We start from the raw sequence: 20,527 nt of genomic DNA, 5'->3' as shown, positions 1-20,527 counted from the left end.
TGATAAAAATACAAGGTCTAGTCTACCTGGCAGAATGATATAAAACAGGAGTAACTCACAGAAATCTCCCACCACTGCTCGAGTCCCGTGCTGATCTTTGCAATATTTCCCCCCCCCCCCCCCAGTACAGCAATGACAGGAATCACAGTGAACGATGTTGTCTTAGACATATCCTCTGTTCCATATTTTATTATTTTCTACTAACAGTATTTTAAAGTATTTTCAAGAAATATGAAAATAAAACCTCAGGGGGTCAGTGCTAGGTTGGGAAAATAAAATTGGTTACTAGGGCTCTCACTTTTTTTTCCAATACTTCCAATGGCCTTCACATGACTGGAAGTTCTAGAATCCTGGGGGTCACAGAACGTCCCCATAAGCAGCTATGGTGTTCTGGCAGCGCAACGGTACCACAGACGTGTGGCACCGTACCAAACCGTACATAGGGAAAAGATAGAGCATGCTCTATCTTTCCATGTGTGTACAGCCAGGCAGCTCTGTTACCCATGAAGAGGGGAGGGGTGAACAGTGCTCACCCCTCCTCTTCTCCAGTGTGCCGCCATATTCTCGTCGGCCAGGCGTGCATACGTACGTGTGAATGTAGTCTAATAGAACTCAATGGGTCAGTATGCTATCCACAAAAAAAACCTGATAGTATACATATGTAAAAAAAAGCCTTTGAGCACATAACAATGTATTTAGTCTTCTAAAAAGCAATGGGTGTACAAACTCCCCCCTCCCTGCACTGACCACAGACTAGTAATGTAATTTAATTTATGTCCATAACTTGAGCACTATGTTGGAACTTAAATACAACGAATTAAAAATTCTATGTGATGATCATAACACCTCCTATTAGTTGATTCAATAAATTATCACACGCTGTATATAAGTGTTATCTATCCTCCGGCCACACGATGGCGCTGTCTGATAAGGGCAGCACTCTTCGCACCGCTCTCTTGTATCAGAGAGTAGCGCAGAGCGGTGACAGCCTCACTTCCGCATAGGTGTATGTGTGCTATAGGTTCCGGCAGATGCCAGGCTGGTGTGTGCCGAGTACCGGAAGAGAGAAGTTCCGGGCTGCTGACAGCCTGTAGTCCCCGCAGTGTGAGGCCGGGCATGCTGTGCTCATCATGCTCTGCTGCCTTTGTGATCTCCTGCAGCTGCTGGCTGCTCTGGCCGCTGTCCTGCTGCTGCTGGTGAGTACATGGAAGCCGCACCATCACATCTGCTGTGTGCACTGTGTTCTAGACTCACTAGAATATATTTCTCATTACTTCTTTCACTTTGCAGACTAATTACAGTTAGTGTACACAGCTCCTCTGCAGAACTATGTGTTTATATGCAAAAAACTAACCCTTAGTAGCCTGAACCTCCAGTCATTCTCCAGTACATCTGCCTTCCACTTCTTCCTAACATATAATCGCCAGGTTATGACTACAGTGGAGTTATTTGTAGTCTGTTACCATGGTGACACATGATTCTGCATAGGAGGGATGTACATCGAAATGTAACGTTTTTTTTTTATCAACGTTTGCAACACTGCTTCTTGTATTAAGGCAGCATTCACACTACCGCAAGGGGGACGTATATACGGCTGATATACATCCCCCATAGACGGCAATGGGCGTGCGGCGCCCTACGGGAGCGGTACGGTGCAGCACACGTGCGGCACCGTACTGCTCCGTGCCTCGTGAAAAAATAGGACATGTCCTATTTTTTCAGGGCATACGGCTCCGTGCACCATATATCCCTATGGAGATGGGCGGGGGTGAGCAGCGCTCTCCCCCCTCCTCCTCTCCCCGCTCGCTGCCATGTGCCCGCCGTGCTACGGTACGGCGGGCACCGGTTGTGTGAATCCAGCCTAAAGAATAGGAATAAACAGTAGATGGACATGGTCTTTAAAGGGATATGAGAGATTATCAGTGTCTGACCACCGAGGGTCCCACTTCTGATCAGGTGAAATCATGCTGCTTTTGAATTGAACGGTGGTCATGCATGCATCATCCGGAGCCTGGATTGATGTTAGTGGCCAGGCCAGTACTTGTGTTTATTATATAGGGGCTGTTTCACACGACTATGGTCAGTCCATGCATCATGGTTTGCACGTTGTCCATATTCCACAGTACAGAGGAAATGACTCAAAGCATCATAGTGATACAAGGAGTCCCTGCTGTGGTCATGTGATCTTGTTGTACAGGGGATAAGCAGGGACTCCTTGTATCATATCACTATGATGTTTGGAGTCCCGTCCTCTGCATTGTGGTCAGTCTGTGAAATCTGGAGGAATCTTAGGCGCCTCTCCTTGTAAACTGAGAACTGTAGTGTTTTACCTTGTAAACAATGCTGCGGACACAGTACTGATCATACCAGCCCCTTCAATCATCTGATCATTGGGGGTGCAAAGAGCGAGGCCACATCTTAAATCACTTATGGAGAACCTGATGGTAGAAATTGAGCCAGATTGTGTTCTTTCATATGATAGTGGCATCATCCAGGAAATCAGCTTTAAAGTGCGATGTAAATTGGATGTACTAGGTCACAGAAAAAGAAATAAATCCAGCTGGGGAGTCGAAATTCAGCTAAAATTTGTAGAATGTTATTCTTGTTTCTTCTATAAAAACACAGAATAGATGAAAAAAGTAGCATACATTGACACAATATTTAGCCTACGCGTTTCAGAAACAATACCTTCGGCCTCGGCACACGTGGCATTTTTTGATGTTTTTAAGCAGTCCGTTAAAAAAACACATGCGGTTTTTAATGGACTGCTTAAAATCGCCCAAAAACGGGTTCAAAATTCCACGTGTGCCGCCAGTCTTATTCAAGACTGTTTCCGAAATGCACAGGATTTTTTCTCTTCCTTGATTGTATACGCCTGAAGCCAAGATTGTCCTCGCTTAGGAGTCTAATGGACTAAACTCTCTAATATATGCATGGGTGAGTTGTCTACTTCAAATTTTACTCTTATAATTTCATGGAGGTGGAGAGTTCAGCACTAAAGACAAGCTCTCCAAGCCTCCGAATGTCCTCTCTGCTGTGATTGACTGTTACGCATCCTGGGCCATGGAGTAAATTATCTCAAAGGTGTTAATCTACGTGACAACATGGTTTATCAGGTCAATTTCTGCTGACAGGTTCCCTTTAAACTATTGTAAGTTGATCAGAAGTCACACAGTGGAGCTGAATAAAGCTTTAGGGTCAATATGCATATGAATGTATTCCCGCCGGGCTGCATACATCAGCATGCAGGAGAGGAGGAGGGGACGGGTGCTGCTCATAGAAAATAGTAGCCACACGGCCGCGCATACGGCCGAACATAAACCAGACTCTGTCTTATTGCGGCTAAGATTTGGAATGGTGAACCCTTGTTGTGCTCACATAGCCGTCTATGGAGGACGTATGTATGGCCACAAGCTTGAGGCCGTAGATAACGTCCCCCAGACGGTCGCCTTAGGGTGATGCCACACATGGCGTTTTTAGTCCGTTTTTCCCAATTATCTTAATAGATAAACAGGTTGTAAGCAGCCAAATGCATGGTAAACTGCCAAAAACGGACCAAAAAACGCCATGTGTGGCATCACCCTTAACAGGAGTTTGTCCCATCCGCATAGATAAAGACCTATTGGCATGTAGGTTCCTTTCCCAGTGTCAGTGTACGCTCACAGTATCCTGTTTCAGGAAGTAATATGATGGCTTTCTTCTAACGTCACACAATCAGTATACACCCTGAGGCATGATGTGGGAGTATTGTGTATGTACGTTGTTATTATAGACACACCGCGAGTCCAAGTCATTATCTGCCCCACCTTCCCCCCCACCACCCCCAAACCTACTGCACCGCCAAGCCTCAGATGTGTGTAATTATACATGGCTCGGAAAAGATATCTATCAACCTTAATAACTGCATCCGGCGACGGGGACCCTTTTTTTTTTGTAGTGGTAAGTGGGATAATTAAAGGTGTTGGCCGCTTTACCTCATGTTTTTGTAATGTGTGTGGGAGCAGGATATTAGGTAATTAACCATTATACATCTATTAATAGTTCTGCTCCACTTTTTTGAAATGCGAAGTGAAGCCTCCTGTCTTTTACCCCATCATTATCCATAAAATGGCCACATATGGAGGGTCATGTGATCTCTATCTGTCCATGATAGTTTTCATGGATATAAGACCAAGGTCCTTGCCATACGATCATGGACAGATAAGACCACATGACCCTCCATCTGCAGCCAGTTTATGGTCAGGAATGTCTGGAAGTCAGAACTTTTAATAGATGGATATTGGTAAATTGTCTATTATCCTGCACCCATAACTTACACACACATTACAAAAAAAATGTGAGGTAAAGTGGCCAACCCCTTTAAAATTCTGCTAATGAGCCTGAATGGCTCTGAGGGTGTTACCAGAGCCCCTCTGTGCTGCAGCTTCATAGGCTATTTCACTGTCTAGGTGCACATTTTCCCCTCCTTCTGCCTGTTGTAATCTCACACAGTTGGAGGGGGGTTGCTCCTGCACAGTCTAATAGCCCGTGAAGCTGCAGTACAGGGGGGTTCTGGTACCCTTCTGGCTTACTAGCATAATTTAATTTTACCACAGTCACATTGTCTGGATCTATGAGTAAGTGCCTCTGGTTTATGATGCTTGATTTTGATTGTAGATTTCCTTTAAGGGTTGTCTGAGATTACAAAGAGGTTGGATATAGCACCACTCTAGTCTGCAGACTGTATCTGGTATTGCAGTTCATCCCCATCCTAGTGGAATAGGCTGTGCTGCAATGCCAGTCACAATGCATGGGGTGGGCTGCTATTAGACCTTTAAAGGGGTTTTCCCATGAAAGAAAATTCTCAAACTTCAATTCCCTAGTGATGTTAACACAATAAAGATCATTTTGTAACCCTTTACTTCACAATTTTACTCAGTTTTATTGCTGTTTTAGCTCCTATCATTTAGTGATGGTCAGTGTAAGATTTCAGAGTGTGAGCGGGGACTCTCTAAGCAGATGCTTTATGATCCCTCTACTGCTGTGAGCTGACAATGTGCTTAGATTATCAGTGTACAAGGTTTATCTACATTTTCATTTACCTTCTCAACATTGTACTAGTTTCTGACACGCAGAAAGAGAGATGAGACACATCAGAGATGATGAGATCCATGATATGCCTATTACACACAATGACAGTCTGCTCTCCTACATCACTGCTATTCCGCAACACACTAGATCTGCTGTGCCTTCCCAGATAAACAATTTAGCTGTCGTTTGTAGTTCTACTCTTGCTGTTGCTGCAAGAACTCAGAATCTGTGTGTCAGTGTGCAACAGTGAATGCGCTCCGTCCTGGACTGCAGGGGGCGGGGCTAGAGTGCAGAGGGAGAGAGACTCGGCAAGCACAGCATCACACAGAAATCCAAGATGGCTTCCCCCGACCATAAAGTCAGAAGTTACAGGGTCTTGTCTACGGGCAACTGAAATTGTGTACATCAGGACTGATAGAGACAGGTTGGACTTGTATCCCTTCCCTGCACAACCTATATGTACTCCCTGTGTGGTATAACTATAGGGTAGCCACAATCCCACACATAGGACCCCTTTATTACACTGAATGTGCTGCTCTTAGCAGTTTTGACAGCATCATGAGCTTTATGTTCAATTAATTGTCATGGTTTGATTTATAGGTTTTCACTTCAGTCATTACCTCTGACACTATATATATATATATATATATATATATATATATATATATATATATATATATATATATATATATATATATATATATATATATATATATATATTACAGGTGGACTTTTAGACAGGGGCATGGCTCTGATGGACCGTGGCACCGGAGCAGGGGAGTATTTTATTTTGAAAATTCTCCCCAGCCCACCTTTTAATAGTCAGACAACCCCTTTAACATTATATAACGTGTAATGACCATGGATCATCCATCTTCACCCCTAATATAACATGTGAATGCTCTTTTTACCAGGTTGCAGTTATAGCGCATGTGACTGCAAGGAAAATGCCAAATCTACATCGCCACGAGGCCGAGAAGTTCTTTGTTGGAAATAACGGAGAAAAGAAGCCATTCCCAAGTATTCATGACCGCCCCGAGAAAGACCTGTCTGTTGTCGTCCCAGCATACAACGAAGAAGTGCGGTGTAAGTGCGGCAAGACTCCTGAGGCTTATTGGCAAACTGCTTCATGTAGACGCTGCTTAAAGCAAATGTAACACAGGCGTCACAGGCAGCACTAATGGAGTGTAAACGCAAATGCTACTTATTAAATAATATTTCCTTTATATAGCGCACACAGATTACACAGCGCTGCACAGGGGTTGCCAAATCGGTCCCTGTCCCCAATGGGGCTCACAATCTAATCAACCTACCGGAATGTTTTGGAGTGTGGGAGGAAACCCGAGGAAACGCATGCAAACACGGAGAGAACATACAAACTCTTTGCAGTTGTTGACCCTGCTTGGCTGTAATGCTAACCACTGAGCCACTGTGTAAATACAAATGCCGTGTAAACGTAACAGAAACTCCTCATAAACTGAAACACCATGTGAATGCACACATAAAGGCAAATGTGATGTAAGCACAAATGTAATATACATACCTTTACATCACCTTTATGTTTACATTGCTTTTGCAGTGACATTGCGTTTTGCATCTGTGGTTGAGGTGCAGTGGAGGATGCGTGATTTGCTTGTATTTTATACATTATATTTATGTTTTGTTTTGTTTTTTTTCTCCTTCCAGTGCCAGTCATGATGGACGAGGCCATGCAATTTCTTGAAAAGAGACAGGTATATATATCTACACTTCTGCTTGCCTGCATTAGGTGCTTGGAGGTTGCAATAACACCTCTACAAGCATCAGTGACGCTTGTAGAGGCTGATTTACTGCCCTAGAAAAAACATCCAAGTGTATAAATACACTTGGTGATTTTCTTGTTTAAGCGCCGCACGCTCCCCTCCACCAAGCCACCTCGAGGCTCCAATAGAAAGTCGTGTGATTTGAGCCCAGATTACATACGTTCTACAGCGGGCTGGAGTGGTGAGAGGATGCATAAAGCATCTACCCAGCATGCCTCACTGTATACAGGGGCAGGTGTGACTACAATGGGCAGATAATATTGACCCCCTGTCACACTGTCAGTCGCTCTGCAGCCCCCCTCTGTGCACTAGTGCCATCAACAGGATCGAGGTGTCTATGTGACTTCTCGCTCCTGTACTGTGACAGGGAGTCGATGTTATCAGCCCCATGTAGTCAAACCTGCCCCCCTGTATACAGTGAGAGGCATGCTGGGTAGATGCTTTATGCATCCTTTCTGCATGTCTCTGTATATAGATCACTGATATCAGTGATCCAATGGGCTGTTACCATTATCTGTGATCTGTATATAGGATGAGCAGGGAACAAAATTGCCCCTGAGAAAATTTGTAATTACAGAAAAAAATGTTTAAATGTTATGCCCTCAAACCCCCAAAAATAAATAAATAATAAATTTAGAGGTGTCAACCACGGCCACTCTGTGGAGGGTCTGGGGCTGGTGTCTGCCAGTGTCTGCTCTGTAACAATTTTCTTGTATAAATAGACATCTAGTAAGACTATATAGGAGTAGGAGTTATATAGTTGTATTACTCATCTGAAAATACACCTCAAAAATGGTGAGAGGAGTATTATTACCTTTTTGGAAAAATGTTAGCGCAACCCCTGGGTTGTTATGACTATAAGATCAAACTATTGTACATTTTGTGTGTGTGTATAGTTCTATTCTATTCTTCTTACCCATGTAGATAGTTTAATCAAAGTCTCAACCACCGGTGACTTTTTCCCTGCATTATTTCACTAATGTTGAATAATTTGTTGCCGTCTAAACTATTAAGTAACATTGTGCTTTTTTTTTTTTTTCTTACTTTGGTCCAGAAGCAACGTCCGTCCTTTAAGTACGAGGTCATCATTGTAGATGATGGAAGCTCTGATAAAACTACGCAGGTAGGTAAGGTTTAACAAATGGTTTGGGGTCAATAGAGATGTCCTATACAGTAGAACTGCCTCCCGCTCCAGAAGACGTCTGATCTGCTAATGTAACAGAGATGAGGGTCAGATTAGTGTCTGATTGCAGGGATGATTACAAGGGAACATGAAACAAAGATTGCACACTGGTATCCTCAAACAGCACTCCACCTCTGCTTCCACCACAGCTCTGGACTGCTGGTCAACCATGTGCATGCACTCACAGATCTGTTTTATTCCTTAGCATGTTATCTGTAATTTGTAAGGACTGTATACTGACCCTTTATTTTCTAAATGCTAATTCACATGACCGTTTTTTTACACTGATCCGTGAAAAAATAAGCCTAACTGATCGCTACAGAACAGGGATTTTCTGACCTTTGTTGCACTTTACTGGAATTGCTGCATAAACTTATTACTGCTACAAATATAGAGTTCCAAAGAAATGAGTAAAACTTGGCCTTTATTAAGATCAATTAAAATTGTGACACCGGCTTCCTAGGTCGACCTGGTGACTCCAACCTGTGAGATATTTCTATTCTTTTCACAAAAGTCCCCTTTGTACACAGGGATAAATGGTTTCCTTTTCCAGAATGATTAGAACCTAAAGGAAACCTACCATTTGATTTGATGCATTATGAAGCAGACATAGCTTGAGAATGCTGTAGCTATACTGATGCAGAAACACATCTTGTTTAATCCCTGTGCTGAGTGGTTTTGCTGAAAAAACATTTATAGAATTCTGATAATGAAGCTCTTTGTTTTTTGCGGGCACAGAATGGTGAGCACACATTCTGCTCGCAGCAATAAGCCAGGACACCGTAACAGTCTATGGGGATGTATATAAGGCCGCAAATTTCCAGCCTTTATTTACTTATTAAATGCACATAACTGTGTTCTCCCCAACTGGGATAGAGCCTGGGCGAAGCACATGGCCTAATGCAGAAGGGGGGGGGGGGTGAGTGCACCACACCTCTTTCTGTGAAAAGCTGTGCAGATACACCTTCTATATGGCTAAATGTAGGACATGTCCTATATCCTGCAGCGTGGCTGGCTTACTAGGTCTCTGTCTTCCGAGACATAGTGTGATCACCAAGACTGGGGTACCATAGACATCTGTCCTGTGCATCTTATACTAGATTATGTCCTTCTACCATGATATGATCCAAATAATGAGAGAGCTTCATCCCTGACATGTGTACTAGCACTAGGCCATAGAAGCCCTCACCTACATAAGGAGACAAAATAACTGAATTGGTTAGTTTGGGTTGGGAGAAAGAAGCCTAGTATAGGGCAGTGGTTAATCTAACTAGAGTGGATAACTAACTAGAGTTAAGGTATTGGCAGTACTTATCTCAAAGGTTAGAGTCCCCAATAGGGTGCCTAATAAGAGCTAAGTTTTACTCGTATATCAGACACTTTATATTTTTAGCAGTACAGGCGGTCCCCTACTACTAGCAAACGACTCATAGTTACAGACGGACCTCTCTGCCCCCTGTGACCTCTGGTGAAGCTCTCTGGATACTTTACTCCCAGGCTGCAATGATCTTAGTTAAGTGTCTGTAATGAAGCTTTATTACTAATCCTTGGTCCCATTACAGCAAAGAATTTGAAACTCCAATTGTCACAGGGACAAAAAAAATTCTTTGTCTGGAGCACCGGTTATAAAATATACAGTTTCAACTTGCATACAAATTCAACTCAAGAACAAACCTATGGAACCTATCTTATACGTAACCCGGGGACTGCCCGTAATGTTATAACCTAGAAACTTGGAGTATAAGGGGATGTCAATTCCGTTGTTTTCCTCGGGTCCAAGGAGACCACTCATTGGCCCAAGTGGCTTCCTGGAATACCCAAGTCGGGGCACATCGCTGAAAATCGGAAGTAGCAAAGCGACGTGCAAGCTGGAAAATAGTACATTTGCATTCTTTTTTTCCGGCCTCCCCAGGATTTTCCATATTTTTGAGCATCAGATTAGTGGGATCTGACACCCTGGCTTTGCACCAATCGGCTGATATTATAAAGTGTATGGCGCTGTATTGTTATCAGCTGGCTGGTGGGTGTCCAGCCCTGCGCTGATTCTAAGGATAGCCCATTGATTGTATTGGAGAATGGCTTTACACAAGTCATACATTCTGATAACAGGGAGCTCCACGTTATGATAGCAGCTTCTCAGAAGAAGTGATTCTGATGTAATATAAGTGGAACTACTGTGTTTTCACACTACGTCACAAATTGCACTGCTAAAGAATGTCATTTGTTATCTAGAGAATAGATGAGGACTAGATGACCTGTTCTCAGCTACATTGATGACCTGTCTCATTTAGGACGTGTGTACAGGGTAAATGTTTTGCAGATTGTGAATATTTTAGGTTCCTTTTTGTTTCACAATCCCTGACTTTTTTCGTTTTCAAAGCTGGGACATTTCCCAACGTATCTTATGTTGTTTTTCACTTGCTGTCTAGGTCGCCTTGAACTATTCCAAGAAATATGGAAGTGATAAAGTCCGGGTGTTGACACTGGTAAAGAATCGAGGCAAAGGTGGAGCTGTACGCATGGTGCGCAAATGTCTAGTTTCTGTATTATAACCTGTTTAATGGTTTGTCATTCCAAGTTTAGTTCTTGTGTAGTTTGACCATATTTCTCGATGGAGTTTCCTTTGATACACTATATACAAGTGATCTACCACATCTACAGACCTTCTTCTTACACTCAACGTAATCTAAAGAGGTGTCCTTCTAGTATACACTGATCAAGTATGCAGGTTCTGCATATAAAGACTCAAGCTATGCCTTCAAATACTGACACCATCCTAAAATTTAAGCTTTTGGTGTAGCACTACTAAGATAAATTTACATATCGTGGTTAAACATATATAGTTTAGATAAAACTCTCAATCGATTGGACTTTATTTCGATGAAAACCTGTTTCTATTTAAGAGAAACATGCATGCTTAGTAGAGGTGAGTGTGTATGCTGATTCAGGTGCAGTAGCTGTCAGTGGTTAGTGTATGTGTAAGGTAAGCTGGAGGCCCAAATTTTAATGATTGTATAGTCAAAATCTATTGCCTCAAGCCATGTAGATGGGCGCTAAGCTCCAGAGTGGGAAAGCATGTAACAGTAGCCTTGTAATTATAGGCAGTACATGCCCTCCATATTTATGTGTACATATTTTTTCTCTTGTCAATGTATTTTATCAGGGAGTTCTTGTATCAAGAGGGAAAATAATATTAATGGCTGATGCAGATGGAGCTACAAAGTTTGCAGATCTGGAAAATGTGGAAGCTGGACTTAATAGTCTGAAGCCCTGGCCGGTAAGACGTTCTGATTCTATATTATTCAAGTTTAGGCATCAGCCCATGTACTGCACATATCAGGGTGAGGCTATTGTTTAAAGCGGACCCGTCACCTGGAATGATGGCACCTGCGCCATCACCCCACCGCAGAGTTTGCCAGACAGGACTCAAGGCCTCTTGCAGTTCCAGGCAGCCCAGGACCCTAGAAGTTTTTTCTCCTTCTTTCTACTGTATTGGTGTCCTCAGGTGCCTATGCAATTTAAACATGTGACAGTGAAGGGAGTAATAAGTTACTGTTGAAATTGTCGCATTGGTACTTTGCGAAAAATATGTGGGTTTTGGATGTAGTTTGGGCACTCTACGTCTAAAAGGTTTGCCATCACTGGCCTATGCTATGCTGATTTTAAAAATGCCGTTGTCAGCATTCTGAATCATTTCAGTAGTTTATGTAAGTTTAATTCACATCACCAGCATATGGCGAGTCCCCAGGGAGGGGGCAGTTGCAGCCTCTGTGGGCCTGTATCTCCTCATGCACTCTTCCTCTTCCCCACACCATCTCCCTCCTCTGCCTGCTCAATACACATGACAGTGAGGGAGATGCATGAGTGTTAAGAAAAGGAGTCTGACACAAGCACACAGCGGCTGCAGTTGCCCCTCCCTGGGACTCACCACATAAACTACTGAAATGATTCAGAATGCTGACAAAGGCATTTTTTAAATCTGCATAGCATAGGCTAGTGGGACCTGTTACCAGCTAAAAATTATATTCCTGGTGAGCAGATGGACATGTATGCATCCTATAAATTAAGGAATTATCATTAGGAGCTCAGTTTGCTGACTCCTGCAGGTCTACTGAAAGCAGACAGCACCCTGAGCACACAGTTACATTGTCCATTATTTAGCTTTAAATGTATATATATATATAATTTTTTTTTTTTTTTTTAAACAAGTTTTGGAAGTATGTCTCTAGTTTAGTAGTTTGTCCATTACTTTTATTCAAGTCTGTATAAAACAAGTACGTGGCTAAAGTTTGTGTAACTTCTTTGCATATTAGGTATCCACTATTAAAATCATCATATCTTTTATAAAAAAGAGGTTCATGCCAGAGTCCAAGTCTCAGGTTATTCATATTGTTTTTGTCTCAGACATCCATGTACAATAATAAGCTTTTTTTTTCTTTCTCTCCTTACATAAGGATAACCTGGCAATCGCATGTGGATCCCGAGCCCATCTGGAGAAAGAGTCCATAGCAAACGTAAATATTTTGTTCCAGATCAGCCATAAATCATGTAAATGATAATATTCCTATATATCCCTGAAAGATGTCTGTACACCTATAGTAGCTGTCAGCAGCGAGGGATAAGTTACTGCTAGAATCATCTTACACTGATACTTTTGTTCTGAGGTAATTCCACATGCCTGGTCTTACTTTTTCCCAACATAATGAGCCCAACCACCTTCGCTTCCCAGATATATGGGCCGTCTGCACATGAACATGTTCGGTCTGTGGAATCAAACCAGTGTGCTGGTCAGATCCCACAGACTGCACACAATGTACAGGATGGAAGCCCTTACATCCCACAGAAAGGGATGCAAGGACTCCCTGTCTGCTGACTGAACTGCAGTTCAGACTCTGTTACAGTTGTTCTAGTGTCAGTGCTGCAGTTCGGCTGCAGGCAGGGAGTCCTTGCATCATGTTTGTTTAGAGCAAGGTGTGCATTCCTTGGGATCTGTCTAGAACACAGGTTTAATTCCATAGGCTGTAGACATTTGAGTGCAAGGGGTCTAAGATAGTTGTTTGTTGCACTGAAATTGATGGGTCTGGCAAAATTTGCTCTGTGTAATAGGGTGTTAAACAGGTTTTCCCTAGTTTCCATGTTATTGCCTATTGACAGGATAGGGCAATGCATTGCTAAACAGTGGGGGTCCTGCTCGCTCTAATGAAGGGAATGATAGGTTGAGTATACACTCTGCCACCTAATTCTCTATGGCACTCCCATCTCATCACTAGGTATGTTATCCCTTTCCTGTGTATAGGGGGAACCTTTGAAACTGGTGACATCCTCTTTAATAGACGTAGTATGGATTGGTGATGGCCACTTTTTAAGACCAGAAAGTAAAAATTCGCCCTATCTTACGACAAGTGTTTTGACCCTAATATTATACCTAGAGATTTGATTCCAGAAAAGGGCTTAAAAGGGAATTATGGGATTTAGAAAATAAAGATGGAGCACAGAATGATATAAAAAGAAAAAAAAAGAGTAAGCCTTGTGGGCTTGTGGCCTTATGATTTGTTCTACATGCCCATGAAAATATAATATGGCAATGATTGGCTGTAGAGTTCACTCCCCTCACCACAACACAACACTGCACTGGAGTAATGGGGGAGTTTGAACACCCATATGAGACCGAGTTCTTAGATTGTGTATTCTAGCTGGATGTTTGACAATAAAGGGGTTAACCTTGTCAATGCTTTTTTTTTTTTTTTTTTTTTCCCAGCGTTCCATGTTCCGGACCGTTCTCATGTATGGCTTCCATTTCTTGGTCTGGTTCTTGTGTGTTCGGGGGGTTAGAGACACCCAATGTGGGTTCAAGCTGTTCTCTAGAGAGGCCGCTGCTCGCACATTCACAGCTCTACATGTGGATCGCTGGTGAGTTCTCCCATTTTCTATATATACTGTATACATCTATCTATAAACCATAACATTACACATCAGTCTCGTTATAACACAATTGGCAAATCTTCTTAATATACAAGGTTACTAAAGTTTGCCCAAAACCGGTGTCTTCTTAGGGGCAGGGTCCCCGACCTCCGCTGAAGCCTCCTGGATTTATTTTTATCTTTACAAGCAAATTGTTAACATTCCCCCTCCCGGGATTAGCCTGTGTGGATATTCTCTAAATATTAAGAACATTTCTGTCTCCAGAAGTTTAACTAAACATTGGTGTATTCAGACGTCCTGCGCTCTTCTTCTTTTGTTTTATGGGGTTGCAGCTGCAGTCTGTGTATCTCAATAGATAAGTGCAAGTACCCCTTTTCTATAGAGGAAAGGGGTATGTTCAAGTAACATTGCATCCAGTCTTCTGCTGCTGATACAAATCTACAATAGCATTCACATTGTGCAGGCTTCAGAGCTAAAATCTCCCAGTACTTTCTAGTTTGGTGTCCTTACAGTAAGTTACTATACAGTTTGGTAATGCAGTGGAGAAAGCTCCTTGCTTAAAGAGCAACTGTAAAGCTATAGTGATTTTTACCATATTATTTTATATGATTATCCCTTTGGAAAAAAAAAAAAAAAACAGAACGATACCTACTTTGGCCTGCTCGTCCTTTTCTTTTCAAAGTTATGGCGTTTTCTGTTTCAGAAAGTGTTTGACAAAAATCTTTCTCACCAGAGGTGATGTGGGTGAAGACTAATATCTGTCAGTCTATGCCCTCAAGCTGAGGCCAGTTAGCTTGCCCACACATCCTATGATGCCTTGTGTTCTCTCTCAAAGAAATTTAGCATTAAATCTGTTTAGTTTCCCACATGTAAATCCACTGAACGCTGCACATACAGAATGTACATGGAGACATCCTGGCAGCTTCCATCATATGGAGGAGCAGGGAACATTTAATAAGTGGTAGAATTCAGAAGTAACCCAGTTACATGAAGTCTATACGCTGTGCTGTGGGAGCTTTAAGGGTTAATAGCTCATCTGGACAGAGCTGATACTGCTGATGACAAGGTGGAGGAAGGGAGCAGTGAGAAGAGCAGAGACAGACAGAGAAACTTCTGTAGAATCACAGACTGGGGTGGAGGGACTGATGGGGAACAGGGATATCTTGTACCTCGCTATTCTGTGCGGGAGACATCTGAATTCACTGTTCTGCACATTTCTAGCTCTGCTACATTCACTGACACATGACCTCCTCCCCTGTGAGCAGGGAGCAGCAGCTCCTCCCCTCCCAGGAAACGAGCCAGAAACAAAGTGTAAACAACGTACATATACATAAGGCTTATCAGCACATAGAGAGGAGGCAGCAATGCAGTAACCTGAGGGCGGCTATAGTAAAGAAACTACTGAATATAGGTAATAATGATAATGGGCAAAGTTGTTTTACATCTCAAGAGCTATTGATTTGTGAAAAATAAAAAAACCTTTAAGCTCTTGGCCTCGGGCATGTTTACATCTCAACTTCCCTGCTTAAATTGGTTTGCCACTTAAAGTAAAAGTATAAAAACTTTTGCAAAAGTTTGTAATAAGCCAAAATAAGCAATTCTCTAATGTACTCAAATTGCAGGTGTTTAGTTACCTGAAACAGGGTTTACAATGTCCCCTCGGGCTAATCTCCATTTGCCATGCTTCCTGGTAACCGTATAGAACAGCTAGAGATGACGGGAAGCTTGTTGGGAGTTTCGGTAGCAGTGTAAAAAAAAAAAAAAGGACCTTGGGTGATGTAACATGCATGTGACTCCCTTGCATGCTTCAGGTAGTCCAATTACAAACACGCTGTCCTGCATCATTTGAAGGACCTTCAGAGATGTCATAAGCATGTGACTCATCACATGCTTCAGATCGGCCAATTACAAACATGCTGTCCTGTTCTGGCTTCAGTGCCCTGAGCTGATGTTACAACCAGTGCTCACCCACTTCAGGAATATCTGAATCTGATTTAATAAGAAATTATGTTAAATATACTAGATATATCTCGGGCTAGGAAGAGGCCAGCAGCATAATACAGGTATCGTTGGAATTGTTGTCAAAGTCCCTCTCCAGCTAAAACTATTTTTGGTCAGTAACTTTACAGTTGTACTTTAACATGTTAAGTATAAGACCCCAATAGGGTCACCCATAAAATATTTGCCCTGTTAAAGATTTCTGAAAGACGGTGGTCACATGACCCCTGGGCAGCTGGACTTGGGACTTCCTGTTTCCTGTTGGAGGAGGCCATGCAGTCCTTATTGTATGAATGCTCCCTACATCATTACCCCTCCTATACAAGTGGTTGGAGGGGAAGATGTCCTTGGCACACCTCTGATATGGGAGTGGTTATAACAGAGGAGTCTTGCAAAAATAAATGACTGCACGGCCTCCTCCATCCGCCAAACGGACAGCAAGATCTACCACACGTATGCAAGATCTTTTGAGAGGACAGTGACATGGGGGAATGAAGAAAGGTTCAGAAGAGAAGATGGGTGTATCAAATTTTTAAAAACTAATTTTCAGCTGGATTTTGATCTGGCAGCTTTAATCAAAAGATATGCCTGGGTTGTGCAGGGACTCTGTCTTTGTCCGCTACAGTTACAGGCGGTGCTATATAGATGACTAGGAGACACTTGTGAGTGCTCCTGGCTCCATTAACATTTTGAGTGATGGCTCTAAAGTCCAGTCATAGTATTTGGGGAGATGATTCCCCCTATGATCAGTGTGAACATGGCCATAAAAATTAAATCCATGTTGTATATTCCATTAGAGATGGTAAACTCGTCTATTAGGGCATGTAAGGATTATACCACACATAGTTCTGAATACCCCTTTAAGTGTCATTGAATTGTGCATGTATTTGTCCGGCAGACAGATTGCTGTTGTGATTAAGTTGCTATTAGACCACAAGGTGCATTGACCTTCTCCTCTATGTAATTGACCTTCCTTCTTATAAGAAGATGATTGTGATCAGATAAACCACTCGATTAGTAAATGGCCTGGGCACGGAGCAGTAATGACATCTCCAGTAGATCAATATACTCTATCTCCTGTTTATGCAGGGCGTTTGATGTGGAGCTTCTATATATAGCGCAATGTCTAAAGATTCCCATTGCTGAAATTGCAGTAAATTGGACCGAAATTGAAGGTAAGATGGATAATACATTCCTGTTTTGTGTTGTATTATTCTGTATTACATATATGGAAAAATTCTGAAGCTCTCTGCAGAATCACAAACTCATTATTGTAATAGGAGTATGGCCATAGACGTGGGGCATAGTGCCAGAGATGCTGGCAATGGGTTCATGCAAAGGATGAGTTCATATAGCTGAAGGCTACAAAGGACTTCATGTGGGAAAATAAGGGGCACTCAAAGGCTCAAGTGACCCCATTGTACTCAGTTGGGTCTTTAGTACAGGGTCGTGTTCCTTATGGCCGGCTGCTCTATTAATCTGTACGTCCCTGGCAGAGATTGCCGGGTACGGCGCTTGCCAATCTCCCTCAGTGCTATAGAGAGGAGCCGGTCGCGCTTCATCTCCAGCTATGATGGTGGCTACAACGACCCCCGTTCTCTTGATGGATAGGGGCTAACTTGTATGTGGCTGGAGTAGCCCTTTAATAGGGTTGGGAGGCAATAGTCAGTGAATGGAAGATGGCTGTGTGCTGCCGCCCCACCCATCAGTGACAACAGGCCCCCTATTCTTCGGATCAGTGGTGGTCCTTTCTTGAGATCCGTGGGGGGTCCCAGTAGTGTGAATCTGAGTGTTCAGATTTTTGTGACAACTTGGTACAAGCCCTTTTAAAGGGTTTAATTTTGAAACAAGACCCAGGAGGACGGGAAGGAGCCAAGAGGCAGGGCCGGTATTAGCTCCACGGAGGGAAGGAGATGCCAGGTGAGGGTTACCTGACGAGACGGCCTTGAGAATGGCGGCCTTGACTGCTGTTCCCCGAACCCCACCTCCAGATAGTTGTCCAAGGATATAACTTTATTATTCTGGATAAAGGCAGCGTTGGCAATTTATAAAGACATGGCTAGAAAACCGTTCACAGCCCATATAAGGTACATTTGGTTGTTTGGAAGCAAAGCGGCTGGTAACAGGTTCCCTTTAACTTTCCATTACTGATATACATTGGGAGACATGTATCACTTCTATTGCTTTCTTCTTTTTTTGTGCAACTTTTTGTGAGACTTTTCGCAGTTTAAGACCCAGACAAAAAGTTGCAAAAGACTAAACAGGCAACACATCCCATGTATCATAAAGGGGAAAAACCCAAGATGCATTGAAATGATTAAGTAGCCCTACTTCAGGAAACTTGAAAATGTGGCAGCCGAAAAACTATGATACATGTGTCTCATTGTGTATTTGCACACAAAAGTATGTGACCTTTTTGTATGATCCTTGATCTTTGTTCTGATACTTCCAGGCTCTAAGCTGGTGCCTTTCTGGAGCTGGTTGCAGATGGGAAGAGACCTCCTTTTCATACGGCTACGATATCTCACCGGTGCCTGGAAGATGGATACCACTGGAAAATTAGATTAAGATTTTACAATGAAATGTGGAAACATGGAGTCTGATGGACGTACAGCTTCATGGACGGCCTGTAGTGGGATGGGACTGTATGTCACGGTGTATTGAGTCTTGTTTCCTAGTCAGTCTGGTGGTGGTCCACCTGTCTGACTGGTGTATCATTACGGATTGTTCCAAGTCTGGACGAAACGGATTGGTCATTGAGAGAAAGTACTCGCCCAGTCACACAAACATTTTATTTTGGACCAGTCCAGCGATCAAGTCTGGTAAAAGATGGCGGATAAGCCTTCTGTATAATATGTCTAATGGCATAATGGTTATTAAAAATATCTTTTTACATATTCCCGGTTTCCATTAGTAACTTTTTTCTTATCATTAAAAAAAAAAATCAGTTTCCTCTGTGTAAAAGAGTATTTGTGTCTGATTGGTTCTCTCTTGGAGGCAACCAATGTCCTATTGAACCTCTGCTCTTCGACTCCCATCTTTGGCTATGACATCCACAGCCTCCTGGATTCAGATCTTGCGCATGCACAGCTTTTTACTACACTGTGTTTGTGAAGTTATTGTCTTCATTCTCACCAGGCTCTCCACAGGTCGTATCTTCCATGTTCCCTAGTCAGAAGAAGCTACTTCCGCAAGTACAGATAGAGATTTGAATCCATGATCCACTCGTACCAAAGCCGAAGATGGGAGTCAATATTGGTTCAGCAGGGGCTTGGCTGAGCTTGTTTCGGAGGGGAGAGGTATCGCTATGCAGCGATGGCGGACTTCCTTTGAATATGCCAAAAAGAGTCATACATACAAATCTTGAGGTGAGCTTCAATTTTATTTACAAGTAAAGGAAACCTACCATCAGGAATCTACCAATTAAGGTAAATCTGATTGTAAGTTCTTCCTTATGTTCTCTGCCCAAAACTATCCTTCTCAAATCCTTTAATACTTCCAAACCCGATCTAAAATTTATTTTACAAATATGCAAACTGGGATGTAGAGTAGTCTCTCTGGGCTGTGGGAGCAAAGACTACTTAACGCCACAGTAACCTCTGCTGCCTCCAAGCATGTCCTAGTTTAGCTTCTCACATACAAGCTGTACTCATGCACTTGTGCTCTGACACTGGAGCAGGAACCATTGCTCATACGCAGAGCTCTGCGGAAGCTGGTGGCATGAATAACACAAGCTGTATGGGGAACACCACTAGGACCCTCTTGGAGACCCAACAGCAGAGGCTACTGGGGTTTGGAGTAGCCTTTGCTCCCACAGCCCCGAGAGGCCACTTGACGCCCTAGTAGCCTTTGCTAATCATTTGCATACTTACATCAAGTTTCCCCTCATGTTGGTAGGTTTCCTTTAAAGTACTGTAAAATATAAAAATTTTTGCCTAACTGTGCTATAAGCAAAAATGAGCAATTCTCTAATTTACTCTACTAGCAGTTAAAACGCCTGCAAATTGCTAATTAGAGGTTTTATCCTATCCCCCCGGCTACTCTCCTTTAGTCGTGCTTTCTGGGAACCATGGGAAACCGTTTAGAACATCTAGAGACAACAGGAAACTTTGGAGGGGCTGTAGGTGAGGATTGCAAGAAAATAGGACCTGTAGTGATTCATGTGACTCATTACATGCTTCAGGTCGTCCAATTACAAACCTGCTGTCCTGATTCATATGAATGCCCTAAGTGCTCTGGCCTCAGTGCCCTCAGATGAGGGCACAACCAGGAAGCACTGCCCACCTCAGGAATAGCTGATTATGACTTTATAAGAAGGGATGAATACGAGGCAATATCACAGGATAGAATGAAGCCAGCAGCAGCATTGGATTTGTTATCAAAGGCTCTTCAGCTTTGCTAAAACTATTTTTGTCACTAACCTTACAGTTACGCTTTAAAGTTTTTCCATCTACTTACATTCTTACCACCTATTAAAATGAAAACTCCTTGCTCTCTTCCTTGAGCTGTCTGCGGAAATGGTTGACACTCACAGCCGGCATCATGGTGGCTC

General features: G+C 42.8%; 1 protein-coding gene across 1 annotated transcript; it reads left to right on the top strand.

Annotated features, from left to right (window-relative positions):
• Positions 1 to 956: 956 nt before the first annotated feature.
• Positions 957 to 18,872, top strand: ALG5 (ALG5 dolichyl-phosphate beta-glucosyltransferase). The gene is made up of 10 exons (XM_072134431.1): positions 957 to 1,196; positions 5,985 to 6,156; positions 6,757 to 6,803; positions 7,927 to 7,995; positions 10,485 to 10,577; positions 11,219 to 11,332; positions 12,510 to 12,569; positions 13,814 to 13,965; positions 17,065 to 17,150; positions 18,428 to 18,872. The coding sequence occupies exons 1-10, from the start codon at positions 1,131 to 1,133 to the stop codon at positions 18,541 to 18,543; spliced, it is 975 nt and encodes a 324-aa protein (XP_071990532.1). The 5' UTR covers positions 957 to 1,130; the 3' UTR covers positions 18,544 to 18,872.
• The last annotated feature ends 1,655 nt before the right edge of the window (positions 18,873 to 20,527 follow it).

Source organism: Engystomops pustulosus, chromosome 2, assembly GCF_040894005.1.
Source record: "Engystomops pustulosus chromosome 2, aEngPut4.maternal, whole genome shotgun sequence".
Taxonomy (NCBI): domain Eukaryota; kingdom Metazoa; phylum Chordata; class Amphibia; order Anura; family Leptodactylidae; genus Engystomops; species Engystomops pustulosus.
This window is presented reverse-complemented; position numbering and strand designations above follow the sequence as displayed.

Excerpts from the sequence above, each read along its gene's own strand:
- ALG5 (XM_072134431.1), top strand. The coding sequence starts at position 1,131 with ATGCTCTGCTGCCTTTGTGATCTCCTGCAGCTGCTGGCTGCTCTGGCC. Across the intron at positions 6,157-6,756 it reads ATACAACGAAGAAGTGCGGT|TGCCAGTCATGATGGACGAG; the intron begins GTAAGTGCGGCA and ends TTCTCCTTCCAG. Across the intron at positions 12,570-13,813 it reads AGAAAGAGTCCATAGCAAAC|CGTTCCATGTTCCGGACCGT; the intron begins GTAAATATTTTG and ends TTTTTTTCCCAG.